At 47.8% G+C, this 23182-nt stretch overlaps 1 protein-coding gene across 15 annotated transcripts in view; it reads right to left on the minus strand.

Moving 5' to 3' along the window:
- The window catches only part of PALM2AKAP2 (PALM2 and AKAP2 fusion), a 498698-nt gene that overhangs the window by 225346 nt on the left and 250170 nt on the right, over window positions 1–23182 (minus strand). For 8 of the 15 annotated variants that reach the window (XM_065550548.1, XM_024109973.3, XM_005292153.5 and 5 more), the window contains exons 4-5: window positions 4561–4675; window positions 3385–3406 (exon numbers count right to left, since the gene is read on the minus strand). The exons of 6 other annotated variants lie outside the window; for them this stretch is intronic. Coding sequence is in view for 8 of the 9 variants with exons in the window: in XM_024109973.3 (XP_023965741.2) it covers window positions 3385–3406; window positions 4561–4675 (137 nt within the window). In the remaining variant the exon portion in view is untranslated. Of the gene's footprint in view, window positions 1–3384; window positions 3407–4560; window positions 4679–23182 lie in introns of those variants that run through there. One more of the 15 variants, XM_042850398.2, reaches the window with a different exon arrangement.

Consider the following 23182-nt stretch of genomic DNA (forward strand, 5'->3'; position numbering starts at 1 on the left):
GATGATCTGCTGGTCCCTCTATGACTCCAGGTCCTTCAGGGAGTGTCAGCAATTGACATGAGGGTCATGAGTGCTAGATGGTGCACTCGGCTCTGTGCTTTAGCAGGTTATTCCTTCATTGTCCATCACAGGTTTCCTCGCACTTTCCTCTGAGGGGTCTGGTAGTGGTGATGGTCAGAGAGATGGTTGGTCTGCAGTGATTCAGCTCTTCCTATTTCTTCTGAAAGATGTTTAAAAATTTACATAACGAGACAGCTCCCGATTGGCTACCTGCCCGTTTCTTCCTACTGAGATCAGCTATAGTTTATGCTTACTAACTTGTCTCCAGTTCAGACGGCAGAAAGAAAAAAGATTATTAATTTTTTTGCCAAACACTGATCTTTGGTCAAACAATGCCTCCCAATCATCCATGTGGTGGGCTTGCAACATGGACTTTCTCTGGGAGAGCAGAACACAAGAGGCTTAACGGTTCATTCGTGATATCATGTATAGAAAGCCCTGGTCCTTGCCCTGAAGAGTTTATAATTTAAGGACAAGGAACAGATGAAGGGCGAGGGGCAGCAATATAACATACAAGTGAAGTGGTTACGATGATGGTAGACACACATCTCATCAGCTGTATTTTTGCTCTGATTATCTATTTATATTATAAAAGCTTAGTTTTAGTTTGCATTGGATTTGGACGTTCCTGTCAACCTCTGTGAAATCCTGCTTCTTGCTAACTTGGGAGGAAAGTTAGCCTCAAGATGCAGGTAAACTTTAATGAAAGGGGAAGTCACTTTTGGATCCTCGAGAAGCGCCACTAGTGAGGGTGCTATGATAACCCCGGAAAATACCCCGGCCACCATTTTATAACTGGGGTTGCCTACACTGAGACACTTAGGATCAGTTTTACAAAGGCATTTAGGACACAGCTCATGAGCTTACCTCTGTGGACTGTGAGTAATCACACTGAGCTCAATGGGACTACTCACGTGAGTAAAGTTAGACATCAGCGTAGGCCTTTCTACAACTGGAGCCTAAATGTCCCTTCTGTATTTCCACACCCCCCAGGTTTTCTCATCTTTCCTCCATGCTATCCCTTACTCTGGAAACACATCTGATGACCTTTTTCTCCTCAGCCTTTCAGTGTAATCTAGCACCTATGGGCAAGGATGGTGCCTTCATCTGTTTATGTACAGCATATAGTACAGTGATTTATAATTCATAGACTTTAAGGCATGATGGACTATTAGATCATCCAGTCTCACTTCCTGCATAGCGCAGGCCTTAGAATCACACCCAGCTACTCCTGCACTGAGCCCAATGACTTGTATTTGCTCAAAACATCTCTTCCGGAATGTCTTCATTTGAAGTTGTCAAGAGAAGGAGAATCCATCCAGCAATGATGCCCAGTGAATAATAAAAGCAACAGAGAGTCCTGTGGCACCTTTAAGACTAACAGATGTATTGGAGCATAAGCTTTCGTGGGTGAATGCCCACTTCATCGGATGCAGTGAATATTAATAATAAAAAATACAAATGGAGGACGCTGGTCTGCTTGGGTATTTTATAGAGCATGGGGATGGGCGGGCTGGTTAGTTTAAAGTCAGAACAGAGCAACACAGACTAGTTTATTAGTAGTAGTTTACATACTATTGAATCAGATGCAAAAGAACCAAACTACTACAAGAAAAGCTACTCACGCTGGCAGTGTTTCTTTTCCAGCTGAGGGAAGCTCGTTAGAAAACCTGGTTGCCAAACAAGTCCAGAGAAACTTTGGCTGAAGACTGGAAGTATTTGGTTGAGGTTTGGAGTAGGTTCTTAAGACAGTCAAGTCAGTTTCTCCATTCCTAACCAGAAGTACTTACTCATGTTAATTAGGGCCTGATCCCGAGCTTAGGCACCACTGAAAAGTGACACCAGGCACCTGACAGAAACTTGCCTTGTTTCCTGTCAGCTTGCCTTCCTGCCCACCTGCCTCCCGCAAGCTCTCCTACTCCTCAGCAGCCCAGGCAGACTGCCAGCTCGGTTGCCATGGAGGCAGGGCTTCAAGGCTCCTCAGCAGCCCACCTGGAGGTCGACCCGAGAGTCTGGGCTTCCCAGCAGCCGGACTCAGCAGGCAGCCAGGGTCCCTCAGGAGTCGGGCAGTGGGCAGCCCATGGAGCATGCCGAAAAATTCCATCGAGGTTCTCCTGAACCTGAACGTACCAGTCTCTCTCTCCCATGAGCATTTTTGCATTTTTGACCAAATTTGTCCCAATTTGGGATGAACATTTTTAAAAACTCTGAAACTTTTCACAGGAGGGAGACTGCTTTCCAGCCCGCCCTACAGGCCTACACGTCATGACCTGGACAGGAGCAGCAGAAGTGCCCTAAAAGGGGTGGGAGGGGGCCCACAGGTGCCTGAACCGTCTTCTCCCCAATGCCACCTGTTCTCCCCAAGACCCCGCCCCCGCTCCTCCCTACTCCCTCCCCCCATCATTTGTCCTTACAGCCAGTAAAATGTGGGAGGGCCATGGCCCCCTTCTTTGGAGGCCTAGCCTCTTGCTGACAGCAAGCATGAGTTAAAAGAAAGGCCAGTATGTGAATTACATATGATTTGGCCATTTGGGGCTAGGTGACATTTTTGTGACAGGTTGTCTGAAGGTTTCTGTTTATGTGATCTAGCTCCGAATAGCCACTGGGATCACGGTCTTCTCGAAATGTCCTTGTGCTTCAGCTAATGTTATTTCCAGTCAGTGAGATGGTCAAGGATGATGCAGGAGGCAGATGGAAAAGCAATTCTAGGGTGATATTTGAATGGCAAAGCGAAAGGCATATTAAGAAAGCATGGCAGAGAACACTGACGGCATTGGGCTTGGATGGAACAGATCTACATCAGCACCAATGAAACCCCATCCAGCCGGGCCTATGTAAACCCCACTGCCCTAATTACAACCAGACACATCCGGTGTTTCTTTTGCACACTTTTTAACATCTTAGAATGGGGATCACATAGAATTTGTAAGAAACATCATTCTTGAGTCCTACAGCAGTCTGTGCTACCAAAAAATAAAGGTTCTTCTACGGAAAAACACTCTGGAAATGATGGACATAAAGATCAGCCACCATATTTAAAGTTAATGGAGTTTCTCTGGGTTACACTGATGTCACAGAGGAGAATTTGTCCCCCCGCCACGACTATTTACACAAATGCATGGCAAAGCACAGTGTACAGCAGTAGTGCAATTTGTGGGGATGCCACAGTAATAACAAAGCAAAAAAAAAAAAAAAAAAAAAACGCAACCACATCTAACAAATCATAAAAACAATTATCCCCACCCTGTAACACTTAGCAACAAATTGTTATCACACATCACCAGTTAAAACTGTAGATATATGGAATGGTGTAGAGGCACTTACCACCATCCTGGTGTGAGAAGCTCTGTAAAGACACAAATATGGGGATCAGTTACGCCTTCATGTGATGTGAAGTCTCCAAGTTTTTACTCTAGAATTAGCTTGGGTTTGCTGTGTGCCTCTTTGAGGCTTATAAAGTGGGAGAGAACTACCGAGCTCTAAGGCTGTATGTCTACACACCGATAGCAGCAGCAGATAGGGAATGTGTAGCTACACGCTGCGGTGAAAAGCAGGCCATGTGTAGCAATATGAGAAAGACTCAGGCAGGCGGGAGGCAGCGGGGAAAAGACGCAGCCCCTTCCAGAGCCTTTCCCCCACCATCGCAGTCTTTCCCTGCAGTGGGGAAGAGCTCCACCCCTGGGACACCACGCTGTTAAATCCAGCAGTGTAAACAAGGAGTTATGGCTTGGGTGAATAGAGAGTTGTGCAGCGTATGTACTCTCATATGTACCCACACCCTTCAGGTGTGACTTTCCTCACCTATGCCGTGTGTTGCCAGCTACACTGCTATTCACACCAATGCTGGGGGGCTACGTGTGTACATAGTCTACCCACTGCCAACAGAAGTGTGAAGAGCAGCTGCACCTTGAGGGTAGCTGGGTGGTAAGAGGAAGGGGATACCTAGTGCCATTGACATGAGAGCACCTGCTGGTCAAGATAAGAAGCAATATTCAAGAGTGTGGAATGTGGTCTGGACCCTCAGCAGGAGGATACCACAATGGAGTGAGCCCAAGGAAGGGAAGCATACATACTCAGCTGCTATAGGAGAGATTGTCTATGTACGGGTGCACTTCTGGACTGGCTGAGGGGGGCATTTCTCTCCAACCAGACTTTTTATTATCTGGCTGCTGTCTCCTTAAGTATGGCTGCAGGATTCCTGCACTTTCACTCCAGTGAAATGGAGAGACCCCCACCGCTCCCCAAAAACCAATGGCACACCCTAAAAAAGCCTAGGAAGTCCAGCAGTCTTTGGAAAGGCCGGTGAGTAGCAAAATAACCTGCCCTAGATAGTTGGGTTTGAAAGCACTGGAGTTTTTTTGATCTTGCTCAGTCCACTTCTTATTAGACTCTCCACAGCTATTCTCCTGCTGTGCAAAGGCACATAACACTGCAAACGCTGCTTTCAATCAGCATTACATCTTGGCTTCACTCTCTTTGAGACTGAATCTTTTTTTGTACCTTTTGAAAGTCCTCAAAGGATTTCTCTGTCTCCTTTAGTTTCTCCAAGATGATTTGCTCTTTGGCAGATATCTGGGATTCTTCACTTTCTAGCTTCTCTATTTCTTGTTCCAGCCTGAAAGACATGGGAAAACCATCCATCGTTTATTTCAGTGGCATACTAGATATCTGAAGGCAGCATCACCCTGGTAAGTGAACATTGGCTTCCTAGCTGCGAAGGTATTAATCAGGATGTTAAATAGATCAGGAGACGGCGGGGGAGTTTCAAAATCTTGTTCAAAAATGGTTTCTTGGCACAGGAGGAGGCTAGAGGGAAGACAGGGCTTAGAGCACTTGTGGTATAGAAAGGTCTATGTCAAAAAGATGGGAATTTTGGATGTGATCAACTTGTCTCAGAACATTTGTTAAATTAACACCCCCCACTTCCTGCTCCATTTTGGAAATCTCAGTAGGGCAGGTATATAAACATGCAATAATATTTGGAGGAATAAATATCTCCAAATCCTTCCACACCATAAAGGACGGAACTGGAAGCAGCTGTTAGAGGTTGGCAGGGCCCCAGCCCCATTAACAGGATTTCCTGAGCCTGCGTGGTGCTCACTTCCAGCAGACAGGCCCTTCACTTGGGTAGGATTCTCGGTTTCATCTTTCTACCTTTCCCATTGTTTTTGGATGATAATGGGGGCAGATCCCTATCAGCCTGCAGGTAATACATACCATGACCTGCCTAGAAAAGCCCTGGAGAGTGATCCTTAGAGATGCTAAATACCCATAGTGCTCATGGTTTTCATTGAGAGTTGTGGGCTCTCAGTACTCTTCAAAGTAGGACCAGAATGATGTTATATTGTAGCTATATAGGGCCAGATCCTCCACTGGTGTAAGTCAGCCTCACGCCATTGACTTCAGTGGTTTACACCAATGAAGGATCTAGTTCAGAATTTTTCTGGAGATATGACATACACTAACTTATATACAACATTATCACTATTTCTGCACCATCCATAAAAAATTAATTGTCATATGGAATGTTTGATTTGAGCAAAAGCCGAAGTTTCAAAACCGGGATTATCTAAAGTTCAGAAAGCCCACTCACTTCAGTGAGAGCTATGGTTATCCAGCACCTCTTATTGACGTGCCTCAGTATGGATGTAGGAATCTCATATTAGGCACCCAAATGTGAAAATTTTGGCCTCTATTTCTTTTCTCGCCGGGCTACAGGACAGACAGCATCGCTGAGAATACATTACACAGGAAAGTCAGCCCATCACTCACCAAAGAGCACTCTTTAGAACACTCCTAACGCAACGAATACATTGGAAATGGACATCCGCAGAACCAGAGTACTAGTTACGAGATGGCTAGCTCCTGTCCTTTCTTTTCCCTTGGCAATCAATGCTCAGTTATCCAGGCATGTTTATACCTCAAAGATGAAGATATATGAGGCCTGATGAATTTACACTGCGGAGATGGGTACACACATATTCGTTTTTTTGCAAAATCGGTGGTTGCAGCATTCCGTACTACAAAGTCTGTAATACTGTTTTCTGCTAGCCAAATGATTTCAGGTGGACCGGTAGGTAGGGAAAAAGAATGTGCGTCTGACAAAGCCAGAAAATTGCAGAGGGAGAATTAACTCCTTTCCCCTTTTAAACAAACCAGAACTAGTCAATCTATTATCCCACTGACGTTAATGGAATAAAATGTTACTCAAGTATGAGTAAGGGTATCTAAATCCGGCCCCTAATAATGGAGGGTGGTGTTAAGTGCACCATTTCCTGGATACCAGCTCAGATCTTTGGAGAAGAAGTTTGTCATGGTTGATTCAAGTCAGAAGAGAAAGTTTGTTTCAACCACAAAAAAAAGCTCTCAGCCTTTGCTTTGATTTTCTTTTATTGCTTAGTGGGCTGTTTGCTGTCTCAGTTTTACTCTGTGATGTCTTTTTTCCCCCTCCTCCCATTCTCTCCCAAAGTCCCTACTGCTTTCATGCCAGACTGCCTGCCTGCTGCCCCAGTTAAAAGAACAGTCAGGCAGATGCAACAGTAGATCAACGTCTTTCTGACAGCACATATTGTTCTCGGCTTTCTTTAACCCCTTCTTTGGTTCTCTTAAGAAGCAGTAAAAGCAACAAGAGGGAAGAAAGAAACTAGGGGGAAGCTGTCAGGGTAGATCGCTGGAGATGAAGGGACATGGATTTTTAGTCTGACACTAAATAAGAATGCCTGTAACCATTGCCACCAGTATAAAATGGTATAACTCCATTACAGGCAATGGAGATATGCTGATTTACACCAGCTGAGGATCTAGCCCTAAACTGGGTACTCTGAAGAGCTGGTCCACTCTTGAGAAAAATCTGTCTGGTCAGCTGAAATGCTGGACCTCCAGTCCCTGCTCTTCCTCACTATGAACGATATGAGCAGTGCTGGCCGTTCCAGGAATGTCCAGGTAAGATGTACCCCGTGTGCTGCTGAATGGAGCAGATACATTCAGCGCAGTGACAATGTGTCATGTTCCTTGCAGTACCCAAGACTGTGAGGCACCTCTCTACCACCTGCCCTTAGCATAAAGAAGTCGAGTCTGTACCTGCCACAGGCAACACAAGAACTTCCCTCCAGGCTTCCGCAGGCCTCTGATGGGTTAGCGATAGGCTCACTCCCACCCCGAGTTCTCCGAGCATTCCCAGTAGCGTCCAGCCCCTTCTTCACTGGGCACTTACAGCATTACCAAACCCATTGTTCCCAAAGGAACAGTACAGCACCGCTTACTAGTTACAGCCTGGAACACAGCTTCTGCATAACACATGGCACTTAGATAGGTTTATAGTGAAAACAAGATGAAGTTTATTTAACGAAGAACAGAGATTCATATGGTTGCAAACGGGTATATGGGAAACAAAGAGTACACATAAAACAAAGTCATAGCACATATTCTAGAGCAGGAGTGGGCAAACTTTTTGGCCCGAGGGCCACATCTGGGTGGAGAAATTGTATGCAGGGCCATGAATGTAGGGCTGTGGCAGGGGGTTAGGGTGTGGGAAGGAGTGTGGGGTGCGGTGTGCAGGAAGGAGCTCCGGGCAAGGGGTTGGGGTGCAGGAAGGGTGCGGGGTGTGGCAGGGGGCTCGGGGCAGGGGTGCAAGAGGGTGTGGAGTGCAGGAGGGGGCTCAGGGCAGGGGGCTGGGGTGCAGGAGGGGTGCAGCAGGGGGCTCAAGGCAGGGGGTTGGGGTGCTGGATGCAGGGTTCAGGAGGGGTTTGGGGTGCAGGCTCCAGCCCGGCACTGCTTACCTTGAGCGGCTCCAGGATGGCAGCGGCATGCAGTGGGGCTCAGGCAGGCAGGGAGCTGCTCCTGGAAGTGGCCGGCATGTCCGGCAGAGGCTCCTGGGGGTGGGGTGGGGCAGGCGGCTCTGCCATGCACTGTGGGTACCACCCCTGAACCTCCCATTGGCCACAGTTCCCTGTTCCCAGCCAGTGGGAGCTGCAGGGGGCGGTGCCTGCAGGCAAGGGCAGCGTACAGAGCCCTCTGCCCCCTACTCCGCCAGGGGCTGCAGGGACGTGGTGCCGGATGCTTTCGGGAGTGGCGCAGGGCCATGGCAGGCGGGGAGCCTGCCTTAGCCCTGCTGCGCCACAGGGCTGGCAGTCCCATGGGCTGGATTGAAAGCCCTGACAGGCCGGATCCAGTCCACGGCTGTAGTTTGCCCTCCCCTGTTCTAGAGCCTAAACTTAGCTAACAAGGTGCCCTCTTCTCTAATAAGGCACCACCCACCCCAAAGTCCTTCTCACCATGTTTTTCAACCAGGATAGCAGAGACCCTTCTTTTGCGAGGCCAAGCCAGCTCAGAGCCTGCCTCCCCTGATGAGGGATAACTGGGGGGTTCATCTGCACCCCAGATATAGTTCCAAAAGTTCATTGTCTCTACTCCCTAACAGGATAGCCTCTGCTGGGTTTGTTTTTTCCTGCAGCGCCCACAACCTATTGATCAGCATTTTGCTCAGGCGGTGAATGAGCAACCATTGTGAACCATACAATACTCACTTTGCATACACGACCAGCCAGAGAGAGAGAGAGAGAGAAAAGCATCTCTTTCTGCCTGCCTGTCAAGAATATGTGGCTCACTTTTTGGTGACCTGCCTTAACTCCCAGACCTAGAGAACATAATTTTTAGTATATCTACACACACAGAACTCCTCACCTATTTTCCATGCATACGTCAATGAGTATGACCACCAGTGTAACACAGGCTTTCATCAGAGACCTTACAGGACATTCTTCGGCAAACTAGTATGCAAATCCTAGACCCAGGGGAACCCTGTAACCCTTATGCACCCCTGGGCCCGCTGTCATTTGTTACAAAGAGGTTACTGAATCATGCTATTGAGGGACAACAGCAGCACAGAAGAGGTGATCTGCCTTGTGTGAAGGTCCATGTTAAGTTTCCAGTTATGCCTGAAATAGTGTTACCTCATTATTTGCCGCTTTCTCTATGCTTACTAGAGTGATGCCATGTTACCGAGTTATCTAAGGCAATTAAAAAGTTGAAGGGAAACCAGAGAACACATGTATTTATTTGTAATGTGCGCGTCACTGTATTACCCAGGTGTCACATACGTTATGAGAAAGCAGTCATTCCGCCACAGAGGACTGGATTCTCTTGCTTAAGCTGCAATCTTAGCTGGTGACGTATTCTTGAAGAGCCAGTAGTGAAAGGGTTAAAGTGTGGGACAAGTCTCGCTTTGTGGTCTGTATTTCTGTGCTAATTCCAACGCTTTGGAAATGGTGTGTGTTTGTGTGGGGGGGTCTGTATTCTTTTTTAGTTCATGATACAATGAACACATGCAAACCTGAATTTAACAAAACAAAACAAAACACACTTACATACCATCTGTGATCTGACTATAATTACCACAATCTCAGCTGTAATCAACCCTGCTACAGTACACACACCCGTTTTATACCTCCTGAATAATTTCCTCCTGAATAAATAGGTCTTCATTGTCATTTGACACCTGGGAAGGAGACCCTTATAATTTCCTGTTCCTGGCTTCTTCGTAGATTTCAGGCTGGAATTTCAATGGTGACTGCATCTGCAATGCCAGCCAAATAAGCAACAACCCAGTTTGGAATGCTGTGGGGAATACCCGAGTGGGAAAAGAGACAGGATAAAGGCAGTGTGAAAAACGGACTGGTTAATGTTATTGCCCCTTGGCCCGAGCAGTTGGCCAATATTTGGGACCTTGCCAGGTTATTTCCATTAGGAGAAGTCCTGTTCCCCTGAACACAGTATGGAGGCAGTTTCCTTGTTCAGAAATGTAAGTCAGCCTTTCGAATAAGGGCTGTTACCAAGAGAAGCTCTGCCTCAGTTTCCTCCAGGGGCCATTGCTTCTCTTGCTGTCTGCTTTCTTTCTCCCCGCTGTCTATTTCCTTCCAAACACATACACAGATCATGCCCCCAGCTCCTGCAATTGCAGTCAGTCTTCAGGAAAACCCCTTGGGCCTCATGGCTTACTTTCTACTCAGGACTGCCATGATAGTCCAGGCCTTGAGTTGTGGCTTCTAATGTTTCAGCTATTTTGACCCTGCACCCCATATTCTTCACAGTGATATTATGATGATTATGACGTAATTATGATGCATTTTATGCAAGATAAGTCATGGGAAGTGTAATTGGAAAAGTTATGATTTGCTGAATATGATTATCCTATTTGTAGGCATGTCTCATTTTTGTTTCTGAAGTTATGAGTATTGACTATGTATCTGTATTTCAAATGTAGTTACACCTGGGTAACACCCACTAGACAAGATTCTTTCAGTCTAGATAGCTGGGTGAGGAAGGGCTTAATCAGGACAATTGGCCATTAGGAAAAAACAACAGGCCTTAGGAGAAGCTTATCTCCCACCTGGTGATCCTTCCTGTGAACGCTCCAAACAGCCTGTAAGTAATGGCTGCTATGAATCTACAAGGACATGTGATCAGACCACATCTCTGGACTCCATCTTGGGATGTCAGTATTTTTCCACAGGCTGGTCTGGGAACCAAGCTTTGGAACAAAGGGTTCCTGCCCTGAGCAAAAGCTATGTAAGGCAGGGAGGGACATCATTGTGGGGTCCCCACAAAAAAGACTTCTAGAAACACCCGAGGAACAAAGTCTGAACCAGGGGAAATGCAGGACCTAGGTTACAGGGATTTCTAGCCTGTGAATGAAACACCTGGGGATTCCAAGCTGTAAAGTAAGGGCAGCTTGCCCCTTAAGAATGTGCAGCCTGCTTGTACTATCTCATAGATTGGATATGAATTAGGAGATTTTCACCCTATTCAGTATATTAAGCTTAGTTTGCATTTTTTGTTTATTTGCTAAGTAATCTGCTTTGATCTGTTTGCTATCACTTATAATCACTTAAAATCTATCTTTTGTAGTTAATAAACTTGTTTTTGCTTTATCTAAACCAGTGAGTTGGAGTGAAGTGTATGGGAACCATAGCTCAAGAGGCAAAGGCTGTTGCATATTCCTCTCTACATTGAGGGAGGCGTTCTTGTATGTGCATGCCAGTGGTCATAACAAATGTCCATGGTCACAATCTGTGCTATAAAATTATGCGATGGTCTAGTTACTGCCCTGGTCTAACGTGGTTTGAGAAGAATTGTCTAGGTAACAGTTGGACTGGCAACAACTGTATTAGTTAAGAACTCTATCTCCCCATGAAAGAGAAGAGTTCCATCCCCATCCCCGAGCAAGGGGAGAAGAGACACTTCTACACAGGTACCCTGTCTCTTAGGCAGCATTTTCCTGCTTACGACCCCGTTAGGTACCTCACATCCCTGGCTGAGGGAGGAAAGACTCCCCCGTTGAGGATCCTATTTCTCACGGACAGGTTTATGAAATAATCCCTTTCCACCTAAGCTTTGGCTCATCCTCCATGCTCCAGCTATACCCTCTCAGGCCCAGATTCCCCTCCATTTCCCCCCTCCAAAACTGGATCTCCCCATCAGTACTACCTCAGCTGGCAGCCCAGGGACCACCCCATTGGCTCCTTGACCCCCCTTCTGTTCTCCTCAGTGTTGGTCCATTTCCCTATCTTCATTCTTTGGGAGGACTACAGGCCTACTCCCCCACACTCCACAGGTAAAGCCTTGAAGGGCAACAGAATTCAGATCAGAATGGACCTTGCTAGCAAATACACTGCTAAGGGAAATCCTGCATGTAGAAAACCATACCTCATGTGGGTGGGGCTGATGGCTGGAAAGGGGCAGCAGGAGGGGAGGTAGCCAGCCAATGCTCCTTACGTGGACAAGGGAAAAAGGCTCTCTCGGCTCCTTATACTCCAAAAGGAGGTCATGGAGAAGGGGGCAGAGATTCACCTGAGGTATGTGAACAGAAGGGGAACCAAGTAAAGAGAGAGTCTAGGCGTGGGGGTAGAGGAGACCAGCCAAGGATTCGGGCTGTACATAAGCCTGGTGGGGAACAGAAAGGGACATCTGCATGCACATGTGTGAGTGGCCTGTCTCCCGGTCACCGAGCAGATGAAGTCTCAGGCTGTGGGTCTCCTCAAACCTGAAACATGGGCTCACCATCTCTCTGCTGCCCTCACCAAAAAGGAGGGGCCCTGCGGCTCTGGCTTTCCCTCTTTCCTCTGCCAGGAGATAGAAATTGTTCTGATGAAGGGAGTCTCTTCTCGCCTGCACCCCTCCCCAACCGCAACACACGTACACACCGTGAACATAGGTTTGAGCAGCATTCAGTGGGGCTGGGGCTGCCACATGCTTTTCTGCAGTGAGGATGCACAGATTCATGAGCGGCAGAACTGTGCTTCAATTTCTAAAATATAGCCTCCCCTAGCCTGGTTAATTAACTTCAGTAGTGTAAATGGCTCCTAGAGAAACTGATGCCGGGGGAAAATCTCGTGTGTTTTGTTTTGAAGAGACCATGGTTTCAGTGCAATAGAGACAGTAACAGCAAGAAGATTAAACTTTTAAGAAAGATTGATCAGGTCTCTTTGGTCCATGCCAGCTATGCATAAACCCCAGACAGCTCTGTGGAGCAATCCTATCATTTCTGCAAGGAAGGTAGCAATGCAATGGCAATTATGAACTCTTATGTATGTACGTACGTACATAGGTATTACACCAGAGGAAAAGCCGCACAGCAGCAGCAATGAGGAAAGGTCTGCTTGGCCAGAACTTCAGGATTCAAGACACAAGGATCCAGAACACGAGTGGGGAAACAGGAAAGGCTTTATAGGCAAGAAAATAACTTGGGGGGAAGGAATGATGAGGGTACATGTGGAACAGTGGGCTGAGCTCTGACATGTCACCTCTACTACCTTAGGGCCCATTCATCTCTGGGGTGACAGCCACCATCTTGGCCAACACACCACAGACCTGTAGAGTTAAAAGCATGGGCTGCTCTAGCTTGAGCTAAAGAGGCAGGCTGTCAAGCTGAGAACTGTAACAGACCCATATCCCCTGGAGGCCGAGGAGGCACAAAAAAGATGCAGTTCTCACTTACTTCAGTGGACTTTACTCCTGCTTATCCCAGGGTCTTTCTACAGTTACCTCAGAGACTATCCTTGGTTCTAGTCCCGACTGGGCTTTGGACCATCTCACAGAAGCAGACAATGTGGAGGAGTCTGTTTTATTCTATGCAAGTTCTTGTATCATTCTGGCAGAGCTAAGCATTGAATCCTTATCGCCTATATGCCAGGTCACTGTCATAACCACAAAACCACCCATCTGCTCTAAGAGAATGTGCTGGTCCCATAGCAGGGGTTAACACCAGAGCCACACAGCTGGAAACCAAGAATCTTAAACTGCTCAACCATTTATCTATGTGCCACGTCCACTAATAGTGCCTTCTCTGCAGTGACCTCAGACAGACCAGGAGCGGCGCATGGATTTGGGGCAGTCACTTCTTAGTAGAACGCCCCCCATTTTGGGGGAATACAAAAAAAAACCTCACACCAAACTGATGACTCCGTCAGCTCCTGTCCCTTGGGCTGGGACTGGGACTCCAGGCATTGCAACCTGGTGCAAGGAGTTGCAGAGGCACTCAGGTTTGGCCCAGCTGTCCCTCTGCCCCATCATGACAAAGGGGCAGCCAGGCCAAAATGGAGCGAGCGGCATTGCAACCTGGCGCATGGGGTCACATCACCTCTCACTCAAATTTGGGTTGGATGCCCCTCTGTCATGATGGGGCAGAGGGGCAGCTGGGCCAAATCTGATTAGCCCTGCAACCCCATGCACCAGGTCACAATACCTGGAGCAAGAAGCCAAGCCCACCCCGCAGGTCAGGCGCCACAGCTGCAAGGTGAGTGCTGGATGGATCGCTTTGCAATCTCCACTCTCTCCCCCTTCCCACACGATCTCCCCTCCCATCCACTGAGGAGGGACAGAACCTGACCCCTGCTCATGGATAAAATGAAATTCCTGAAAAATAAAATAGGAAAATTATAAAAATTAAAAAGAATTCCATGGGGCTCTACTTATTAGAACACAAACATGGTCTACACTAGCTAGTTTCCCCAGCAAACCTTGTCAGTTGTGCCAAAACCATGAGAATCCTTTGTAGAGATCAATACAGTCCATCAAACAGTCAATAAAAAGGGTGAAAGCTGCTTGATTCCATATTGAGCTTGAATTTATGTGCCATAGTTGAAAAGTCTAATGCTTCCTAGCTTAGCTTTCAGCCTCTCTGCAAAAGTTCCTCCTTTTGAATCTGTCCTCCTTGGAAACTTGACACTATGAACCTTATACTTTCCAAAAGGGTGTTGTTTACTGAGCAAAGCTGCTAATCAACAGCTGCAAACTTAATTAGCACTTGGAGAAGGGACTAAAACCTCCAGGAGAATACATTATCACCAATCAGTGCTTGTAAATTAGATACAGGCACAGCACTGAACAGGTAGCTGTGGCAGCATGTTTGTAAGGTTTCCTAAATGCATAGGGAAAGTACCTTTCTCCTATGACCAAGCAAAAGATGGTGTCTGGTCTTGGTTAAATAAGAATTTGTAGGGGACAGGGGGAAATCTAGATTAAAACCAATTATCATTAATTAACAATCATGCCTGCTTGTAAAGCTTTGCATCAAGGATGAAGAATATTTGTTTTGAGTCAGTTGGTCAAATGCTGCCTGCTCAGGAAATGGAGGGTTTTGTGGTAAGCTAATGCAAGAGCTTTGAGGTAGAATTGCAGAAGCTAGAGATGGATAAAACCCGTACATAATCAAGTCCCTCTCCTTGCCCAGGCAAGAGGGTCTGAACGCTGACTTTGTCTAGTGTTTTGTCCAGTCTGAAATGTTAAATTTCCCAAGCCATGGGACTTCCACCATTTCCCAGGAAGACTAGTCCACCATCTGGCAGTACTTCCTTAGGCCATGTCTATACTACCCGCCGGATCGGCGGGTAGTAATCGATCTATCAGGGATTGATTTATCGCGTCTCGTCTAGATGCGATAAATCGATCCCCGAATCGACACCCATACTCCAACCTCGGCAGGAGGAATAAGTGGAGTCAACAGGGGAGCTGCGGCGGTCGACTTGCTGCCGTAAGGACAGCCACGTAAGTCAAACTAAGATATTTCGACTTCAGCTACGCGAATAGTGTACCTGAAGTTGTGTATCTTAGATCGATTCCCCACCCAGTGTAGGCCAACCCTTATACTCAGCCTGAATTTTCTCTTTCTTAATGTCATTTCCTTCTCCCAGTTTTTTCTCCTTGGCTCACCCTAAACACCCTTGTATCATTCCTTCCTGGTGTTTATACCCTTCAGATATATGGAGCCTGTTACCAGGTCTCCTCTCTTCAGAGTTCCCCTCACACTGTATATACATAAGGCCAGATTCTGCCACTCTTGTTCCAATGGAATAATGCCTGACTTTGGGCTAGATTGTCTGCACTGTTCTTGTAGCCCTGTCGGTCCCAGGATGCTAGAGAGACAAGGTGGATGAGGCGATATCTTTTATTCGGCCAACTTCACTGGTGAGAAAGACGTGCTTTCGAGCTTACACAGAGCGAGCTCTTCTTCAGGTCTGGCCTAGATTGTAAGCTTACAGACTGCCCTGAGTCAGGGGGTGAGTGTATAACCGCACGGACTCAGGAACAGAGCAGACAATTAATTGCAACTCAGAGTATCACGGTTCCTCCCCTGCTGCCCCTTCCTCTGGGAAGTGTAAATTACTTCACCCCTTTTCATGAGACAGTCTGTCCCGCACTTGGAGCCCAGCCAGACACTCTGGCCGTGAGTGAGGGCAGAGTCGGGCTCCTCCCACTTTCCGTTCACAGCTGGGACTTTTAGACTTCCCTTGTCATGGCCTTAATCCCCCCTTATTCCCCTGCACCTCTGAATAAAGGCTGTGACCGGCTAGCTCAATCTGCCAGAGTCTGGCTGTCTCATAATCCGTGCCCTGGAAGCACCTATGCTTTTAAAAATGGTAATATCCTCATATGGTTTCCCCAGCCCAACTTGTTATGGAAGATGAACTCTTAGGACTTGCTGTATGACCATAGCTCCTGTGTGTAGAGACGGGGCTTTGTTTTCCTATGACTGTCATTGTTTTCCAGTTGTCTCCCCGTCTAGAGAGATAGGGAACCTCTTACATGTGAGATTTCTTACATCAAACATCTGAAAATAAAATAAAGTAACTGACTCTGAAGCACTCGAGTGGGTTACTTAGGGAGGTGGTGGAATCTCCATCCTTAGAGGTTTTTAAGGCCCAGCTTGACAAAGCCCTGGATGGGATGATTTAGTTGGGGTTGGTCCTGCTTTGAGCAGGGGGTTGGACTAGATGACCTCCTGAGGCCTCTTCCAACTCTAATCTATGATTCTATGACTCTGAATAGCAGCTGATGCAAAATCCTTGCACTGCAACAAACCGAGCATGTAGCAATCTACATCTGTGATAGATGTGGAGCTGCTCTGTAGTAATTTATGAATAACGTGTGTTGAATCATCAGGGCTGTCGGGAAACAAACAGGAAGGCAAAACAATGCCTCTAGACAACACCCCTCAGCAAACCCGTGGGGGTTGTCACAGGACCATGGGAGACCATTGTCCTGGAGGAGACTGGCTCAATCTTCTGGGCCCGCCACTCTGGTTTTAGACAAGCAGGGCCCAAGCTGCAGGAACAGAGAGAACCAAGAACTCTGGCTAAATGGGTAAAATGGGACTCTCTCTAAGCAGGGAGACAGGTGTTGGGGAACTGTTCAGCTAGAGTGACACTCGCTGGGGTGCCTGAAGAATCTAGACCTGCCTGGCCCTGTTCCCGGATGGTAGGGCTTTAGACAGAGATGCAGAAAGTTTATTGCTTTAAAATACCTTTTCTCCAGGTGAAGGAGGAGCGATTACGTGACCCTTGGGGTACGTTTGTTGTCTGGTGTGTGTGTGTTTGTGGTGTACTTGCTGCTTGACTGAAATATACCAGGTGGTCTGTTTGTTTGGGGGACCGTGTGCTGACTGTGTGTGTGCTGAGCGAGGGAGTTTAGAGGAGGGAGGGTGAGTGGGGGCTAGATACACTTAACATTCCTTAAACTTTTTTAAATTTAAAGCCAAAAAACACCCCCTGATAAAAAAAGAAAACAACAACAAAGGAAAGAGCTGCAGGAGTTAACAGAGAATGCCGGCAGAAGTCCAGCAACAGAGTGGGGGCTCCATAGATTATTGCACCCAATGCAGCATGTATGATTACCTGCCCTATGAGCAGGTGACATATGTGTGCATTCGGTGCAAGGAGCTCCTGGCCCTCAGAGACCGTGTACGGGCTTTGTGGACACCAGAGTGGCTGAACTGAAGGAGCTAAGGGAGACATATATTATATAGCCATATTTTATATATATACAAAATTAGGAAGGCCAAAAAAATAATTTGAAGAACAGCTAGCCAAAGACTCAAAAATAGCAAAAAAAAAATTTAAGTACATCAGAAGCAAGAAACCTGCTAAACAACCAGTGGGGCCACTGGATGATCGAGGTGCTAAAGGAGCACTCAAGGACGATAAGGCCATTGTGGAGAAACTAAATGAATTCTTTGCATCGGTCTTCATGGCTGAGGATGTGAGGGAGATTCCCAAACCTGAGCCATTCTTCTTAGGTGATAAATCTGAGGAACTGTCCCAGATTGAAGTGTCATTAGAGGAGGTTTTGGAACAAATTGATAAACTAAACAGTAATAAGTCATCAGGACCAGATGGTATTCACCCAAGAGTTCTGAAGGAACTCAAATGTGAAATTGCAGAACTACTAACTGCAGTCTGTAACTCTAATCATTTAAATCATCTTCTGTACCAAAAGACTGGAGGATAGCTAACGTGACACCAATTTTTAAAAAGGGCTCCAGAGGTGATCCCGGCAATTACAGGTCGGTAAGCCTGACTTCAGTACCGGGCCAACTGGTTGAAACTATAGTAAAGAACAAAATTGTCAGACACGTAGATAAACATAACTTATTGGGAAAGCGTCAACATGGTTTTTGTAAAGGGAAATCACCAATCTACTAGAATTCTTTGAGGGGGTCAACAAGCATGTGGACAATGGGGATGCAGTGGATATAGTGTACTTAGATTTTCAGAAAGCCTTTGACAAGATCCCTCACCAAAGGCTCTTAAGCAAAGTAAGCTGTCATGGGATAAGAGGGAAGGTCCTCTCATGGAGTGGTAACTGGTTAAAAGATAGGAAACAAAGGGTAGGAATAAATGGTCAGTTTTCAGAATGGAGAGAGGTTAATAGTGGTGTTCCCCAGGGGTCTGTATTGGGACCAGTCCTATTCAACATACTCATAAATGAGCTGGGAAAAGGGGTAAACAGTGAGGTGGCAAAATTTGCAGATGATACAAAACTACCCAAGATAGTTAAGTCCCAGGCAGACTGCAAAGAGCTACAAAAGGATCACTCAAAACTGGGTGACTGGGCAACAAAATGGCAGATGAAATTCAGTGTTGATAAATGCAAAGTAATGCACACTGGAAAACATAATCCCAACTATACATATAAAATGATGGGGTCTAAATTAGCTGTTAGCACTCAAGAAAGAGATCTCAGCGTCATTGTGGATAGTTCTCTGAAAACATCCACTCGATGTGCAGTGGCAGTCAAAAAAGCAAACAGAATGTTGGGAATCATTAGGAAAAGGATAGTAATAAGACAGAAAATATATTGCCTCTATATCAATCCATGGTACACCCACATCTTGAATACTGCGTGCAGATGTGGTGGCCCCATCTCAAAAAAGATATATTGGACCTTGAAAAGGTTCAGAAAAGGGCAACAAAAATGATTAGGGGGTTGGAATGGCTTCTGTATGAGAAGAGATTAATAAGACTGGGACTTTTCAGCTAGGAAAAGAGACGACTAAGGGGGAATATGATTGAGGTCTATACAATCATGACTGGTGTAGAGAAAGTAAATAAGGAAGTGTTATTTACTCCTCATAACACATGAACTAGGGGTCATCAAATGAAATTAGTAGGCAGCAGGTTTAAAACAAACAAAAGGAAGTATTTCTTCATACAACACACAGTCAACCTGTGGAACTCTTTGCCAAAGGATGTTGTGAAGGCCAAGACTATAACAGGGTTCAAAAAAGAACTAGATACGTTCATGGAGGATAGGTCCATCCATGGCTATTAGCCAGAATGGGCAGGGATGATGTCAGAAGTTGGGAATGGGCAACAGGATCACTTGATGATTACCTGTTCTGTTCATTCCCTCTGGGGCACCTGGCACTGGCCACTGTCAGAAGACAGGATACTGGGCTAGATGGACCTTTGGTCTGGCTCAGTATAGCCATTCTTATGTTATGCTTTGTTCCTACTCTTAAGCTTAACCAGTACTTTGGTTTAAGCAAGCTGTCTGGTCACTCTGTTCACCACTGGTCATAGGTTCCCAAAGGGAAGAACTGTAGGTGCCAAATCCAGTTGGATCTATTGGGTGAGCACAGTTGAAACATACGGTACTGTACCACAGGGCCTAGACTAAGAGAGGTAGTATCCCATGATTCCGCCTCAGGCGTGGTGAAGACGTGTGGCCTGATAATAGAGAGGGGACAGATGTGGGAGAAGCGCTGTAGCCGTGAAAAGAGCACATTGCTACTATGCACTTGAAAAGTCATTTAGGTTTATTGGCAGATGTTAGTAGTTCTACTGTACGCTGCATGGTGTTATTTATAGATTGGGATAGATCCAGATATAAAGAGAGAGCAATCCAGGGATGACTTCTGAGAGCTCATTCTGCAGTAACATATCATTACTGGGTACCATAGTGTTACCCAATGTTGGAGCATTATACACAATGAATAAAATCGGTTTTGTGGCAGTGGTTGTCTTTTCCATCCAACAAGCTGCCACTGTGGCTCCATTTAACCCAGGGGCGGGCAAACTTTTTGGCCTGAGGGCCACATCAGGTTTCCGAATTGTATGGAGGGCCGGTTAGGGGAAGCTGTGGCCAGGCATGGCCCAGCCTCTGCCCCCATCCGACCCCCCCCCCCCCGCTTCTTGCCTCCTGCCGGCCCCCCCGGGACTCCTGCCCCATCCAACCCCCCCTGTTCTCTGTCCCCTCATGGCCCCCACGGGACCCCCGTCCCATCCACCCCTCCCTGTCCCCTGATCTCCTCCGGACCCTCCACCCTTGATTGCCCCCTGCCACCCCATCCAACCCCTTCTCTCATTCCTGACTGCCCCCCCGGAACCCCTACCCCATCCAACCATCCCTTCTCCCTGACTGCCCCCAGAACCCCTGCCTGTTCCCCCGCTGCCCCATCCAATCCCTTCTCTCATTCCTGGCTGCCCCTCTGGGACCCCCACCGCTGACCCATCCAACCCCCACTCCTTCCTGACTGCCCTCCTGGGACCCCTGCCCCCAATCAACCCCCCCCGTTCCCCACCCTCTGAGCGCCCCGACTCCTATCCACACCCCCGCCCCGACCACCACCCCGAGCTCCCCTGCCTTCTATCCAACCCCCCTGCTCTCTGCCCCCTTACTGCGCTGCCTGGAGCACCGGTGGCTGGCGGTGCTATAGCCACACCACCCAGAGCATTGCGCTGGTGGCGGGGCAAGCTGAGGCTGCAGGGAAAGGGGAACAGCAGGGGAGGGGCCGGGGGTAGCCTCCCGGGCCAGGAGCTCAGGGGCCGGGCAGGAGGGTCCCATAGGCCGGATGTGGCCTGCGGGCCGTAGTTTGCCCACCTCTGATTTAACCACTTTCAGGCCAGATTTCTTCCATGCAGTTCAAATATATATGGACACGATGAAGATATGAGTCCAAATTCACACCTGACAGCAGTGGGCTAGACTCAGCCTACTGGGCTAATGGTGATTTGGCCTTGGGATTATGAAGGGGTAATAAGGAAGTATTCAGAAAAAGTATCATTAACTTCCTGTGATAGAAAGGTTAAGAAATAGTGTAGTAGCTAAAAACCTCTTGCTGAGAAGGGTGAAATATTTCCACCACGTAGCTAACAGCTTTTAATGTTGTATGCAGCGTTGCTGTACTGTGCTGGTCCCAGGATATTAGAGAGACAAGGGGGGTGAGGTAATATCTTTTATGGGGCCAACTTCTGCTGGTGAGAGACAAGCTTTTGAGCTTCAGGTGTGTGTAAGCTCAAAAGCTTGGATCTGTCACCAGCAGAAGTTGGCCCCATAAAAGATATTACCTCACCCATCTTGTCTCTCGAACAGCTTTTAAAACACTTCAATGGTAATAAGAGTTCCAGTAGGGATAAAGGAGTTGGGCCTGTATGTCCCATCAACACTTCTTATAACTAGTAGTATTATCACAGCTCTAGCAGCCGAGCTGAGGTGAAGGCCCCACGGTGCTAGGCACTGGACATACACATACTGAGAGACAAAGTCTGCCTTGAAGAGCTCACAGTCTAAGTAGGCCAGACAGAGGGTGGCAAAAGCATTTTAACCCCCATTTTACAGGTGGGAAGTGTGGCTCAGAAAGATCAATTGAATTTTGTTCAAGGTCCCCACAGGGAGACTGGGGCAGAGTCTGAAATGGAACCCAGGTCTCCCTTGTCCTACCCCAGTGCTTTAGCACCCCCCTACCCCTCGCTAAACAGCTGTGCCAGGCCAGGCGGGGTAAGCCCGGGAAGTGAACCTGCCCAGGAGGGCTTTTCGACAGATGTTTAATCTCCGTCCTTATGGAAAATTACAGCTTCCTTCCGATGGGGCTATGTAGCAGGGTGGTCACCTGCTCTGGCCGTAAAGGGCTTAAAACAGCCCAGGAGAGGGCTGTGGCTGGGAGCAAGCAGTTCCCAGGCTGACTGGGGAAGCAGCTGTGGCCACGCCCCAATCAGGGCTCAGCTGGCCCTTATAAGAGGGCAGTGGGCTAGGAGCAGAGTCAGTCTCTCTCTGCCTAGAGAGGGAAAGCACTGGCTGCTTAGGAGCTCACAGGATACCTAGAGTAGAGCAGGGCTGGGGGAAGGCCAAAGGAGCTGGGGAGCTCCGGCCTGGAAACCCCCACGCTGAGGCCTTGTTAAAGGCCCAGAAGGGTACTGGTGTTGCAGAGGGCAGTCCAGGGGTAGGCCAAGGCAGCAGGTCCAAACCCCCCTTGCCTGTGATGAGTGGCTTATACACTGCAGTCTGCCCAGTGAACGGGGGCTAGATGGTGACTGGCAGTAGCCTGATACTGAGGTGAGGTGGGGATAGTGGGTGGGTGTTCCTCTGGGTGGGGAGACTCAGATACTGTGGGGGTACTGCCAGGGGGCAGCCCCCAAGAGAAAGGGGCACTGGAGTCTGGGAGGGACATGGGGGCCAGCGAAAGGCAAGGCACCGGCTGGCAGAGGGCACTCTGCAGGCTGGCAAGCTAATTCCCCAAAAGGCCAGCAGGAGGCGCCGCGGAGATGAGCATTGCCCTGTTACAGGCTACAATAGAAAAGTAATGAGCTTCTGGAAGCCCCAGGCCCAAACACTACAGACCTGAGTTACCGCCAGCACAAAGCCAAATAGATGGAAGCTAGTAAGGAAACATGTCTATTTGCCCTAAACCACTGACCTCCCTAACCCCAGAGGGTAGCGGGGGTGTATCGTAAAGCTGCAATAGGAATAGAGTGGCACTCTATACCTTCCCACTACCCCCGGGGGAATCAGGTACCCGCTGCTAATTAGGCGTGTCAGCATTTGCCCAACAAACTGCTCTTTTCTTAAGTCTTAATTGTTGGATAGCTGGAAGCGGCTGCAGAGCTTCTGGATACCTGGTGGCAGGTATTTTATCCTTCGTTTGCTGGACACTCTATGAGGTTCATCCCATCACACACCACAGGAAGATAACCGAATTGTTTGACAGCCGAGAAGCCAGCTAAACACTGACGTTGATTTAGTGCAAGTGAAAGGTGCTGGCTTGAGAGCCCTAGAGACGGAAGTTTTCTTTACCCCTACCACAGTTGCAGCAGGGCATGTGTAATGATGCACACCCAGGTGGGCTATTGGCAGTGGGGGTCACACCTGGGACCTCCGGCTCATCAACCTCCAGTTATGACCTGAAGGGGGACTGAGCAGCCCTCCCACGTGCATGGATTGTCTGATTTTCCTAGTGGGGAGAGGATAGGACAGCATCCAGAGCTCCTTTTCTCGTTGGTATCTTCTGCTGAGCAGCAAGCTAGCTGCAAAATCCTGACTATGGGGAGCTGTGCAAATGATTCATCCTCTG

This window comes from Chrysemys picta, chromosome 6, assembly GCF_011386835.1.
Source record: "Chrysemys picta bellii isolate R12L10 chromosome 6, ASM1138683v2, whole genome shotgun sequence".
In the NCBI taxonomy this organism is placed as follows: domain Eukaryota; kingdom Metazoa; phylum Chordata; order Testudines; family Emydidae; genus Chrysemys; species Chrysemys picta.